The sequence below is a fragment of the Hemicordylus capensis genome, chromosome 15 (assembly GCF_027244095.1).
Source record: "Hemicordylus capensis ecotype Gifberg chromosome 15, rHemCap1.1.pri, whole genome shotgun sequence".
NCBI lineage: Eukaryota > Metazoa > Chordata > Lepidosauria > Squamata > Cordylidae > Hemicordylus > Hemicordylus capensis.
The window spans coordinates 15,369,948-15,383,938 of NC_069671.1; the positions used below are offsets into that span (position 1 = coordinate 15,369,948).

The following is a 13,991-nucleotide window of genomic DNA, read 5'->3' on the forward strand; positions in this document are numbered from 1 at the left end:
AGGTTGCAGGCAGGAGTCTCTCTCAACCCGATCTTGGAGATGCTGCCAGGGAGGGAACTTGGAACCTCGATGCTCTTCCCAGAGCGGCTCCATCCCATAAGGGAAATGCCTTCTAGTGCTCACACATGTAGTCTCCCATTCAAATGCAAACCAGAGTGGACCCTACTTAGCTAAGGGAATAATTCATGCTTGACCAGCTCTCCACTTTTTAAAACATTTAAAAAAACAAGTTTACTAAAACATATTGCAATTGCTTTAAAATGTCTGGCAGCATCAGGGCTAGTTTAGTCATGTCCGTGCCCCACAGAAATCAATGAGACAAGTTAATTCTGACTCACTGAAGTCCTAATCCTTGCAAAGGGATTGTGTCCTGACTAACCTAGCTGGCATGCTCCCCAGCGATACTCGCTCATCTTCGGGGGTTGCTGTTAAGGCAGGGGTGGGCAAACTTGTGGCTGGGGGTGATGGGAACTGTAGTGCAACAAACAGCCAGGGCCAGGTTTACCCACCCCTTCTGTAAGGATTACGAGGCGTAGGAAGCACTTTAGAAGCACTATAAAGTAAAGTTGTGCCATCGATTCGGTGTCGACTCGTGGCGCCCACAGAACCCTGTGGTTGTCTTTGGTAGAATACAGGAGGGGTTGACCATTGCCTCCTCCCGCACAGTCTGAGATGATGCCTTTCAGCATCTTCCTAGACCGCTGCTGCCCAATATAGGAGTTTCCCATAGTCTGGGAAACATACCAGCAGGGATTCGCACCAACAGCCTCCTGCTCTCTAGGCAGATTGCTTCCCCTCTGTGCCACTATCTATACAATAATCTATACATTATCTATTGTAACTATACAAATGTTAAATATGATGGCAAACTTCTTTCATGGCCCCCCCACTTCTTTGTCATATTCCTTCCTAAGTTACAAAGCAGCACACAATAAAGTTGTGTCTGTTTTTTCCTGCCTTTGAAGCCTGGCTCGTAAACACACATGTGGCAAGAGACCGTCCACGTTGTACTTAATAGAAACCCTGATCTATAGATCTATTTCTATAAGATCTCCCATCACTGTCAGAAGTGTTCTACCATACAGGCACCGAAACGAAACCACCCATGAAATGGAACATATACCTGCATGGGGGGGAAATAAAAACTTTATTAGTAACTGAAGATTCAAAGAGACTGTGGAGGAAATAAGCCTTTCAGTTTGCAACTTATTTTTAAATCTGGGCTAATTTTTTAAGAATGGGATTTCAGTATATAAAGATTGCAGGGCTAGATTATTCCTCCAGGAAAATGTCGCAATATATTTTGGGGTTGGCTAAGGCTACCGAGAATGCCATCTGTCCTCTTGTATCCGGACCGCCTAGAAGAGCTAAGTTAGGAAAGGCTCCTCTCCGTCATAAATATCAGCAGAACCTTTATGAAGCCAGACAAAATGCTGGCAGATTTTCTCTGCTTCTTCAAGGCTTGTCATAGGTAAGATAATAGCGACTCTGTCAAACTGGCACACAGACCACACGAATTTCTCTTTTCTGATTGGCCCACAAAGGGAAATGTTCTAAAATCTCAGCTGGAAATATTAAGGTCCCTCAAAAGTCCTCCATCGAGGTATAAAAAGAAGTCTAGGAAAATAAAACAAAAAACTTCTCCCTTCCCTGCCCAACAGAACTGGCAAATTGAGTAAATATGTGATATATCCAGGTAACATGTTAGGATGGTGTTTATTTTGGTCTTGGTGTATAAATGTCCCACTATTTCTTCACAGCAGTTATAAATCTAGCATTCTCTTGACAGATGAAAGTTCCGTGTTCATAGGGGAAAAAATGTTCCCGGAGTCACAGAAAGGTCAGTTCAAATATGCTTTATTCACATCTGATTTTCCTTGATCTTCTCGCTCCTTGGATCTTTAAGGGTGCCTACATCATGCCTACATACCCCCCAGATGCATCTTCTGATTTCACATTCTCCCTGGCGCGGATGCCTGACTGATCTCCGATACGGCCCTATAAGAACGATACTGCCCGATATAAGCCTTTGGGGCTTCAGAGTTATTGGAGGATTCCATACTAGTGTCTGCCAGAAGCCAGGCTACAAGGCAGATCTTTCTTTCAGGGCTTGGAGCCGATTTTGCTGGTGTCAGAGGTGAGATTGATTATCAAGTCCAGCTGGAAAAGTTGTGAGCAGGATGGGTGGGGAATGCATTTAAAAACTACAGGACTGATTGCAAGCTAATTAAGGCTTGGGTTGCCCCATCCAGTGGGAAACGATACGTAAAGAATATATACATACGTATAAAATGATACGCATAAATTATACGTATAAAACCACTCTTATAGACATCAGATCATTTACTGACACCCTTCTTCACTATTACAGTCAATTGATTGGACTCCTATAAATACAAGGTTTCTTATATGAGTTGTTTATGTTTGGTTTGCAGTGGATTTTACCATCTTTTTAATATGCAAAGGTTTTATTACAATATGAAATATCTGATGTATAAAAGTGGTTTTATAATATATGCTGTATGCTGGATTAAATAAGGATTTTTGTACTTAAGGCTTTCGATTCCATGCGGGGTTCTTCTTCACGTATCGTTGCCGTCTTTTGGAAACTGCCAATAGCAGTACATATTGTTAGTGAATAACTCTAAGTGCAGGAAGAGGCTACGTACAGAGGTACAGGAACAGGTTTCTGTGCTGTGGAAAAAGCTCTTCCAAGCACAAACATACTCGCGAGTAAACATTTGTGTTGGTTTTCTTGTTCTTTTCAATCACCTTGCAAAGTTTTTTCAATAAGAACGTAATGAAAGCCCTGCTGGATCAGGCCCAAGGCCCATCCAGTCCAGCGTCCTGTTTCAATGTTTCTTTTAATAAAATGAAAAAAGGAAATTACAAAATCAATTATGAAATGAACCAAAAAAATGAATTAAATTATAATAATTTTAAAATGAAAAAAAACTGCTCCGACAAGGGCAAAGGAGGGCTCGTGACCAGTGTACCCTCTAAGGTGTGCAGATACACACAGGTTTTTAAATGTCCGCTCAGTTAATTTTAGATCCCGCGCAGATTGAACGAGGAGCAAAACTTATTCTGCGCACAGCTGGAAAAAATTAGAGGGAACACTGCTCATGACGGACACAAAGGCCAACCAATCAGCATGGTTAACAGCTCTGCTCAGAATGAGGAGGTGGCTTTGGAGATTGACACAAAGGCTGGCCAATCAGCATGGTATAACTCTGATTTGGGCAGAAAATAGGGTTGCCCTGGAGTTCCAACCAGAAGGCCCAACACGTCTACAATGGACTCACCGCTAAGATGATGTGCATCTGTATATAACCCCGTGTCCACTTGAAAGTGGTGATGTCAAACCTGGCTGCTGCTACTAATGAGGAGGGAACTCCCAAGGGACCCTGAATGACAGGCTGCATCGTATATATGTAAAGGAATCCGTCTGCGCCATGTTGAAACAGAATGCAAGTTTACATCAGAACGTCCAATCACCTTGGCCAATACTTGCAAACTGTATCTCCTCCAAGCTCACCCTGACCTACCGAATAATGTCTGGTTGTGATGCCAAGAGAGAACGGTGCAGTAATGACAAAGTAATGGAAGAGTCCGTTAAGAGAAAACCACTGCATGCTAATGGGGGGTTCTTTGACACCAGAAGTGGGCGACCCGTCTTGTATAATGACCAAAGGACCTTGTATTGCCGGCTTCGTAGGAGAGGAGTCCAACAGTGGTTTGGTCGATTGCGATGAACGTCCGACACGTTGGTCAACTGGTGGCCAACCCAAGTTGGGTTTATTTTCATTTATTTTAGTCTTTAATCTCCTTAGCAAGAGCATCAGGAGATGCCAAGGCACATGGTGGTTCCTTCTCACTTTCTGAGGTTTGTGCAACTGGATTATCAGCCCCCGGCTCTTCTGTGGGCTCTTCTGGAGAAGGCACAGGGGTCTCCTCCGCCACTTGGTCCTTCGTCACGGATGGAGCGTCTTCTCCACTGACCTCAGCATCTCCTGTGTTGTGTGGAGTCGGGGTCTCTATAGGCTCTTCAGCCTTCTCCTCCTCTTTTTCTTTCTCCTCCTGTGGACGGTCCAGTTCTTTAGAAGCTCCTTCCTCTTCTTTTTCACTGCCATCTGTCGATTTATCGTCATCCTCCTTTTCTTTGGCTGGCCTGTCTTCTATTTTGGCACTCTCTCCATTTGCCGCCGCAGCCTTGGTCGGGGACTTGAGGTTCTGGGCGGCGGCTAAGATGTCCGCTTGGAGCTGTTTGGTGGAGTCAACAGGTTCTTCGTGGTGGGGATCCACGGCCTTCTCGGGGACCTCGCTGAAAGCCTTGGCACCGCCGGCCTTGTCGTTCTGATCCACGTACTTCTTCTTTGGAAACGAGGACGGGTAGTAGGCTGAAGCCTTGTGTTTCTGCCGGACGATGACGGCAGCACATACAATAAAAAGGAAGATGAAGACCAAGGAACCGACCACGATAATCAACAGCATATACTTGTGGAAGAAGTCCATAATCCCGTCCAAGATGTTGATGGAGGTCGACGTTCCATTCACAGAGCTCACGAGGATGTCGTCCGAGGTGGGATTCGCACCCGTCACGCCCAGAGAGGGTGGGATGGAGGACACTCCCTCGCTGTCCCCACTCCCACCGTCGTCCAGTGCCGGTTTCCTAAGGTGTGTCGATCTCGAGGCACACAATGGAGCCATCAGAATGGCCAGCAAGCAGATGCACGCAGCGGCGGCCATGTTGGCGGATGGCTGTTCACGGGTCTCTGCAGAAGACCAAAATGGGACAGGATTCGTTATTAGGCCAACCGGAAATGACAACCCATTCTGAGAGACTCTTCAGAGAGCCTTACATAGGAAGCTGCCTTATACTGAGTCAGACCCTTGGTCCATCTAGCTCAGGATTGTCTACCCAGACTGGCAGCAGCTTCTCCAAAGTTGCAGGCAGGAATCTCTCTTAGCCCCATCTTGGAGATGCTGCCAGGGAGGGGACTTGGAACCTCGGATGCTCTTCCCAGAGCGGCTCCATCCCCTGAGGGGAAGAGCTTCCAGGGCTCACGTGTGGTCTCCCATCCAAACGCAAACCAGGGCAGGCCCTGCTTAGCAAAGGGGGCACGTCACGCTTGCTACCACAAGGCCAGCTCTCCAAACTTAATACGTACCTGATGGGACGGTAATACATATTAAACTGCCTTATACTGAATGAGGCCCTTGGTCGATCAAGGCCAGTGTTTGTTGTCTGTGCTTGGTGCTGGTTCTGGTGACCCTGCCTGCACTGACCGGCAGCGTCTCCTCAGGGTTTTAGATGGGAGTCTGTCTCAGCCCTACCTGGAGATGCTGCCAGGGATTGAAGCTGGAACTCTCTTCATGCAAAGCAGAGACCCTGCCATGGAAACAGCCCCGACCCCACAAAAAGAAAAGATCCATTTCTCAACCAAGAGCAACCGAATGTCTCAGTGACACCTGAGAGGCCATTCCTTCCTGAGACGCCGTTCCTTCAGAGGAGGCCATCTGCTTCGAATGACGGGGGGAAGTCATTGATTCTGCAGGAGACGGGGTGGTTTAAGGGTTTTAAGAGAACGCCTGGCAGATTAAGCACCCCAGACCCTGGCCTGGAGAAACTGGGGCTGGTGCGTGGAGGAATTCCTGAGATTTGAGGTTTACAACGGAAATTCTGACTCAGAGCTAATAACGCAGGCTGAGGCATGTAGGCCCGGCTGATCCAAGACAGGCTTTCCTCCACCAACTGCCAGATCTGTCCGCAGCAGCGCCACTCACAGCCGTTTAAAAGATGCCCCCAGTTCTTAATCTGAAAAGGAAGAGGTCGCCGGCCTTGCCAGAAGCCCCGCCTTCTGCCTCCACAAGCTCCGCCCCCAGCCCCCCCCCCGTGGTGGCCTGACATGCAAGGCAATGCCACTCTGCAGATGCTCAGAGGCTAGGCATGCCTTACGGGCTTTCTTCTCCAAACAGCTCAGCTCTTTTCAAAGCCTCCAGGTCTTCCTTTCCAAGGGGGCCTGCATTGTGCCCAAAGTATTTGCCAAGTCTGGAAAAATCCCTGCAAAACTCTTCACGGCCATCTGGATTTCCCTGCAGCTTGTTCCAGCTGCAGGTCTGGATGAGGAATCGGACAGTAGAACGTGCAAGATTGACCGTACAAGGAGCCCTGAGGGATCAGGACATCTGCTCTGGCAATCTGCTTCCCTCCAGGCCAAGGCAAGAGCTCTATCCACCCTGCTATTCCCCAGCATCTCCTAACTGGAGGTAGACTGCCTCTGATCATGGGGGTTCTATTCTTAGCCATCACGGCCAATAGCTGAGGAGAGACCTGTGTGCACCCCGACATCATCCCATTCTAGAATCAGACAGGACCTTGGAGATCTCCCAGGCCTTCCTAAGAACCGCCAGGCTGGATCAGACCGAAAAAGGTGAGTCCCATCCAGCGCCCTTCAACCGAATCTGGGGAAGATCACGAGCCAGGCCGGAGGCTTTCCCGGCTTGCTCCTCAAGCCAGACTGCTCTGAACATGGAGGCTCCTCCAAGAACCTGAAAAGGACATTTCCTCCGGAGGAATTGCAGGGATCTTATAGGTAGATCTTTGAGATCTATGTAAGGGCCTGTTTCCTTACTGGGAGAGATCTCCTTTTGGCTGCTGGGAAGGCAATCAGGGGACAATTTCCCTTCCATCGCAGTCCTTCTCCTTTCCTCGGTATCCAGTAAGCTTCAGAGCACCAAAAATCCTGGCAAACCCTGACTGAAAGCGACACACCCGCTCACCCAAAGGGACCGTGCTGTAGAAACTGACCAGGGTCTCTGCATCCAATCAGCCACACCACCGGCTTTGCCTGCCCTGTGATAATCTCATCCCGGAGATCCACCCTGTGGCCAGTTTATGCCTGCAAGCGTTGCACACGGGCATGGGGGTGGCAATCCCTCCTCCCAGCAGGGCGATCTGGAAACCCCAAACAGAAAGGCAGCCCTTGAAAGGCCCGGCAGTGTCTTGGAAGACCTGGATTCCGATCCCCGCAGCCACGTAAACCCCCTGGGGATGGTTTTGAGCTACTGTCCTATGAGGTTCCACAGACCCTAGAGCAGGCCTGCACAACTGAAGGCCCCGCAGCTGTCTTTGAACTGATTCATTGATTGATTGATTGATTGATTAAGTGCCGTTAAGTCGGTGTTGACTCTTAGCAACCACAGAGATAGATTCTCTCCAGGATGGTCTGTCTTCAACTTGGCCTTTTGGAACTAAAACTCCCATAATCCCCAGCCATAGTGGCCAATAGCCAGGGATGATGGGAACTGTAGTCCAACATCTGCAGGAGGGGTTAGCCGCCCCCCTCCCCAGTTTTTGGACTACAACTCCCATAATCCCCAGTCATAGTGGCCAATAGCCAGGGGTGATGGGAGCTGTAGTCCAATATCTGCAGGAGGGCCAAAGTTGAGCAGCCTCACCCCCTGATTTTGGACTACAACTCCCATAATCCGCAGCCACAGTGGCCAATAGCTGGGGATGATGGGAATTGTAGTCTGACATCTGCAGGAGGGCCGAAGTTGAGCAGCCCTGCTCTAGAGTCTTCTGCACCGCTCCAGCCCTCCTTCAGATGTTGGACCACAACTCCCATCACCCCTGCCCACTGCCACTGCAGCTGAGGAAGATGGGAGTTGTAGTTGTTGGTTGAGGACAATGGGAGTTGTAGCTGGAGGGCCAAAGTTGTGCAGCCCTGCTCTAGAGCAGGGGTGGCCAGTCGGAAGCTCTCCAGATATTGTTGGACTACAATGCCCATCACCGCACCAACTGTAGTCCAGCAACAGCTGGAGAGCCTCCGGCTGGCCACCCGTGCTCTAAGCAGGTCTGCTCAACTCCCCCCCCATCTGTTTTTGGACTACAACTCCCATAATTCACAGACACCAGGGATGATGGGAGTTGTAGTCCAACACTGAGCAGCCCTGCTTTAGAGTGCCATGGCTAATAGCTTTTGAGAGCCACCTCTGGCATGGAAGTCTGAAGAGGAAGGCAGATTTTCATGCAGTGTTTATTCGACTTCATCGTCTACCCATTTAAAAGGGGGGAAAGGCATTTTACGGGGAGCGTGTGTCTCCGGATGGAGTGGTCTGGTTCTTCTCACACCCTGCCTGGAGCCCCTAGGCCGGGGGGCACAAGCATCCCAGAAAGCACATCAATCCAGGGCCTGCCTAACTCTTCCAGCCTCGATTGCGTCCCCCGTCAACACGCCCCCCCCCCCCCCGGACGCATCACATCTTCCAGAAATCCGCTCTAGTTTTTTAAAACCGTGTAACCCGAGAACTCTCCGTCTCCTCCCGGCAGGAACCAATCAAGGGGCAATCAAACCAGCGGTCCAGACCTTGCTCTGGTCTCAGCAGCCTCCCCAGCTAAACCAGCTGCAGCAGCTACAGATGTGGCCTTTAAGGCCATTTCACTCTCCACGCGGCTGGTTGCAGTTAGCAAAATGTACTCTGCACATGTTTGATCTGTCTGGGCTAGGGGGAGAATAAAGCTCGCCCTAAGCAAGCAAACAGACAAGTCACGGGTGGTTTTTTTTTTGGACAGCCCAGCTTAGGATGGGCACGGCTTCCTTGCCAACTCAAGGACCCACTGAAGTGGCTCGTGAAGCCCATGTGGCCCCAAGGAATAAGGACAGATTGGACAGTGACCATGCCGTCGTGGTTAGTCAACTTTTATTTTTTTTTAAACTTTATTATTACATTTCTATCCCGCTTTTCCTCTGAGAAGCCCAGAGCGGTGTCCATGGTGATGTTTATCCTCACCACAACCCCGCCTGCAGATGCTTCGCTCCTCTGGGAATCGTCTTCCCTGGAAGCTTCTAAAAAAACTGGACACACACCTGAGGAGGACGCTTCTGCTGCAGCCGGGGTTCTCAAAGTTGGGTCCGTCCCCAGGTGCTGTTGGACTACAACTCCCATGATCCCCATCCACAATGGCCTTTTGCCACCGAGGATCATGGGAGTTGTAGTCCAACAACATCTGGAGAGAGGCCCACCTCTGAGAAGCCCCGAGCCATGGGATAAAAAGTGTGCCTGCCCCAAGGGAGAGGCACAGCCCCAGAGGTGCCAATCCCCCAGAATCCCTTGCAAAATTCTCCCAAGTTTTGAATGGCACCAGAGTCTCCATTAACTGCCCTGTATCAGCTGCCAAGATTGCATTTTGATTTTATCCGCTTTGGTTTAGAGTTTTGTGCACGGCTGGTGCCAGAAATTTCGAAATTTCAACTCAGGTTGCCAGGTGTTGACCACCCAACTTTCTCGTGCCTCTGGGCCTGGAAGCCACCAGCCAGAAAGAGGGCAGAGAGCGCACCCCTGGCTGGCTTTTTCACCCCCCTCACGGCTGTACGGATGCTCTCAGCCTGGCCAGCAAGGACACCACACTAGACACCGGACTCCGAGCTGAGCTTCTCCACAAGCGGTTACAAGGGCCAGGACCCGTGGAGAGGACAGTGCCTCTGCGCATGTGCAGAGTGCATTTCCCCTCCTCACTACTGGGTCGCCACCATGCACCCCCTGAGCACACAGCCCGGGGCTCTGTGTGTGTGTGTGTGTGTGTGTGTGTGTGTAGGCAGCACGCCTCCTTAGAAATCAACATTTCATTGAAGGGTTCATGGGTGTAAGTAGGGGACGGGAGGGAGAGAGAGAATGAAGAAAATAGAGCGTTCTTGGTTCCTTGAACCCATCTGCTCAATTATATCTGCAGCCCTGCTTTGGTTGGAAGTTAGGATCTAAGAGTCCAACCTCCCAAGATTGGTCTGGTGGTCACAAGCCTGACTGGTCCCCTTAGCTAAGCAGGGTCCGCCCTGGTTGCATCTGAATGGGAGCCTTGAAGTGTGAGCCCTGGAAGATATTCCCCTCCGGGGATGGAGCCACTCTGGGAAGAGCAGAAGGCTCCAAGTCCCCTCCCTGGCAGCATCTCCAAGAGAGAGATCGGAGAAGCTGCTGCCAGTCTGTGATGACAATGCTGAGCCAGAGAAACCAAGGGTCGGACTCAGTACCCGGCAGCTTCCTAAGTTCCTATCTGCAGGAGACGCTCCCATCTGCGGCCGCCGAACTTCATCTGCAGCTCACGCGGGGGAAGGTAGAGGGGGCTGCATGGGGCAGAAGGGGGTCTTGGGCTCCCCATCCATCCACCAACCCGCCCCACTCCCCCACAAGTGTGGGGTTGAGGGCTGAACAGGAGATGGAAGAACTTTGCCCAGGAGTGAGTGGGGCAGGGCAGTCTTGGTGAAAAGGGAGCCAGAGGGAGCCCGGGGTGGGTGGGTGGGTGGGTGGGGGGGCGAGGGATCCCCCCAAGTGGGGGAGAGGCAGGCGGGTGGGCATGCTGTACTCACCGCCGGGGGGAGCTGGAGGGGCCGCGCGTGCCTGCCCGAGCCCGGCTTCTCCGCAGAGCCCTGTATGCTGCCGAGGAGGGCTGGCCGCCGTCTGCAGGCTCCTCTCGCTCTGGCCAGCTTGTTTGCATTAAATCTGGTTTCGTGTGGGGACAGGGAGGGGGGCAGGGGGGCGGGCAGGCCCCGGCGACTCCCCCTCCCGCCCCCCTTTCTGTTGGAGGCAGGCAGGCAGGCAGGCAAGCAGCCGGCCGCCCTCCAAGCGGGGAGAGGCGCGTGGGGGGGGGAGGAAGGGGGCAGGGGCGGGGAAAGGGGGACCGCTCCCGGCCCGAGAAAAGCTCCCACTGCCAAGTTACAGCTGCCGCCGCCGCCAGGGCTCGGCCCCGCTGAGCCTGCAATCGGGGAGGGCGGGGTGGCAGGAAGAGGAGGCCTCTCATCCCCCCGAGCTAATATTGCTCTCCCTTCACACACACGCCCCTTTCATGAGTAACAGAGGATCTGGTGCAATATGCGGGAGAGAAAGCCAGCCTGGCGTGCTTGTTGTGGATGGCGTCCACCACCAGCAGGCACCAGCCTCCATTTAGCGAGTGACAGCAGCAGGAGGTCTCTGCCCCGAGGAGCTTGCTGTCTGGAGTTCACGGGAGGGTGGGGAGGGTGGGGTCCCCACGCAAGGAAGGTTGCATTTGCGTGGTGGGGGCGGGTGTTGAGGAGGACCAAGGGACGATGGCGAATGAGAAATTAAACAATAATTTGATAGAATTAGAAATGTGAAACCATCTCTTGCTTTTCTTTGCTCTGCAGAAGGAGTTTCAGCTGGAGAGGAGAGTTATTACGGATGCCTGAGAGGAATGTTACTTTCATTCAGTTTGGCTATATGAAGGTCGAGGGGCTTTGGGGTCTCATTGCTTTAAAGACCAGGAATAAATGTACATGGGGTGGGGGAATAGTGAGATGTGTGGGTGGTTACTGACCTTATTGTTTTTGTTATTCTTCTTCTCATTATTATTATTATTACATTTTATATCCCGCTCTTCCTCCAAGGAGCCCAGAGAGGTGTACTACATACTTGAGTTTCTCTTTCACAACAACCCTGTGGAGTAGGTTAGGCCGAGAGAGAAGCGACTGGCCCAGTGTCACCCAGCAAGTCTCATGGCTGAATGGGGATTTGAACTCGGGTCTCCCCAGTCCTGGTCCAGCACTCTAACCACTACACCACGCTGGCTCTCTTATTGTTATCCCAAACACCCAAGTGGCAGATCTTGCCATATTTTCCCCCAAAGGGCAAGAGGGCATCTGAGCACAAACAAAATTCCCTCCCCCTCACCAGTGAGGAAGCCCGGCCTGCCCTCATCATCTGGGTCTCGGGGAAAAGCTTATCCTGATTGCTAACTGAGCCTTTTAAAAGTGGCGGTTCTCTTGTACTTAGCAGGGGGAGAACAACTGGCCTTCTCCATCCCCAGCACAGCATCCCTCCAGTGGCTGTTGCTGGGGACTCTTAGGTTCCTTTCTTAGATTGTGAGCCCTTTGAGAAAAGGGAGTCCTTTTATCTGTTTGTTTGTTTGTTTGTTTATATTTGTTTATTCATGTCTATGGAAACCGCTTTGGGAACTTTTGTTGAATTTGCTGGTCAATGACCGAATAAACTTATAACTAACTAACTTTTGTTGAAAAGTGGTATATAAATATTTGCCATATCCGTATAGAAATGTTTGCCGTATTTGTATCCATTGTATTATTGTTGATTGCATCCATCAGGCACAAGGCCCCATGACCAAGTGGCATCAGCAGGGGGTCAGGAGGTCTCTGCCCCAAGGAGCTTACTATTTGAACTTCAGGAGAGGGTGGTGTCCCACGCAAGTAAAGGTAAGTGAAGGTTGCATTTCAGAAGGAGGGGGTGAGGAGCACCAAGGGACTAGGGCCAATTAGAAATTAAAAACAAATTAAAATAACTAGAAGTTAGAAACAACCTCTTGCCTTTCTTTGCTCTGCTGGAGAGAGAGGAGAGTTATTAAGGACGCCTGAAAGAAACGTGATTTCCATTCACTTTGGCTGTGGCAGTGAAATCTGAAATGCCCCCACTTTCCTCCAAGTTCCTTTGGAGCCAGAGAGAACCGGAGACGCCTGGAAGAGAAGACCTTCAAGGGTTAAGCAGGCTGCATGAAACTTCCCAAATGCCTTATCGGCCTCATAAACATCTCTCTGTCATTCTAGACAAAGTTCTCACAATCATGCAGAAAAATGCACCATTTCCCAGGAGGGCTGGCAAGAAAAGGAGAAGCAGAGAGGAAACCAAACACATGTTTTTTCCGAGGGGGTGTTCTGCGTTCTGTTTCTTCCAGAGGAGAAAGCCCTGCTAACCTGCCTCTCGGGAGCAGGATTTGTATATGGAGCAGGATTAACATCATTCCAAGTTTGGCCGAAGCGTCCGCCAATAACATAAGCAGAGGCCTCTCCCCGAATCCAGCCAACGGGGGCCCCAGTGAACGGCTCCGGAGATGCGGATGGTGCAGAAAACCAGCGCCCTTTTCCCGACATACAACTTTGGGTTTACACTGTGTCACAATGCACATGCAGAAAGATCGGCTGATCGGGATTTGCACACACGATGCCGCACGATCATTTTGCACACGGTGGATTTGGGGACACGGTCATTTTGCACACACGATGCAGCACGGTCATTTGGGCAGGACCACGTGAGAAGAATCATAACTTGCCTTTAGAGGAGTGAGGCCACTGTGTTACTGCACGAGTCTGTGATCTGGGGGTGCCCCTGGACTCTGCATGAGTCTTGTGATGAGTCTGTGCATGCGTCTGTGATCTGTGCATGAGATCTTCTTCATCTGTGCATGAGTCTGTGATCTGGGGGTGCCTCTGGACTCATGCAGAGAGACACTTTCCCCCCGGCATTCTTCATTCTTACACCGGCCAAGGTGTAACCTTGCCTTTAGAGAAAAAAGAATCATAATTCTCGTTAGTGTTATGAAGAATCATAACTTGCCTTTAGAGGAGTGAGGCCACTGTGTTACTGCATGAGTCTGTGATCTGGGGGTGCCCCTGGACTCATGCAGAGAGACACTTTCCCCCCGGCATTCTTCACTCTTACACCAGCCAAGGTGTAAAAGCTTCGAGGGTCTGGCTTGTTGGGAAGTTAAAATTTGGCCATCCGTGGCAATTGGTGTCTCCAATTGGTGGCCACACACACCCCGCCACCCTTTCTAAACTTCCTGTTTTCACCACCTGCCCAGTATGCAACAACGGAAGAGAGCGGGTCTTCTCGTGGCAGCAAGCATGAGTTGTCCCCTTTGCTAAGCAGGGTCTGCCCTGGTTTGCATTTGAATGGGACTCTACATGTGTGAGCACGGTAAGATATTCCCCTTAGGGGGTGGGGCCGCTCTGGGAAAAACACCTGCGTGGCTTAACACAGAAGGTCCCAGATTCCCTCCCAGATCGGGCCGAGAGAGACTCCTGCCTGCAGCCTTGGAGAAGCTGCTGCCAGTCTGTGTAGACCGTCCTGAGCTAGGTGGATCAAGGGTCTGACTCAGCACACAGCAGCTTCCTATGTGATTGGCCAAGATCCCGAGTCCTCTCGCCTACACGTTTCTGGTGGAAGGGGCCCACATTTAGATAGGC

The 13,991-nt window shown here is 50.9% G+C and overlaps 1 protein-coding gene across 2 annotated transcripts; it reads right to left on the minus strand.

Moving 5' to 3' along the window:
* Positions 1-1,128: 1,128 nt before the first annotated feature.
* Positions 1,129-10,510, minus strand: TMEM119 (transmembrane protein 119). 2 transcript variants are annotated; one of them, XM_053279065.1, is made up of 2 exons: positions 10,368-10,510; positions 1,129-4,775 (listed from the first exon to the last, which is right to left on the minus strand). In XM_053279065.1, the coding sequence occupies exon 2, from the start codon at positions 4,747-4,749 to the stop codon at positions 3,814-3,816; it is 936 nt and encodes a 311-aa protein (XP_053135040.1). In that variant the 5' UTR covers positions 4,750-4,775; positions 10,368-10,510; the 3' UTR covers positions 1,129-3,813. The 2 variants fall into 2 exon arrangements, with proteins under 2 accessions (XP_053135040.1, XP_053135041.1); XM_053279066.1 differs by lacking the exon at positions 10,368-10,510 and adding an exon at positions 5,172-5,791.
* Positions 10,511-13,991: the final 3,481 nt, after the last annotated feature.

What these genes read in the sequence shown, in the direction of transcription:
- TMEM119 (XM_053279065.1), bottom strand. Translation starts at nt 4,749, where the DNA reads ATGGCCGCCGCTGCGTGCATCTGCTTGCTGGCCATTCTGATGGCTCCA.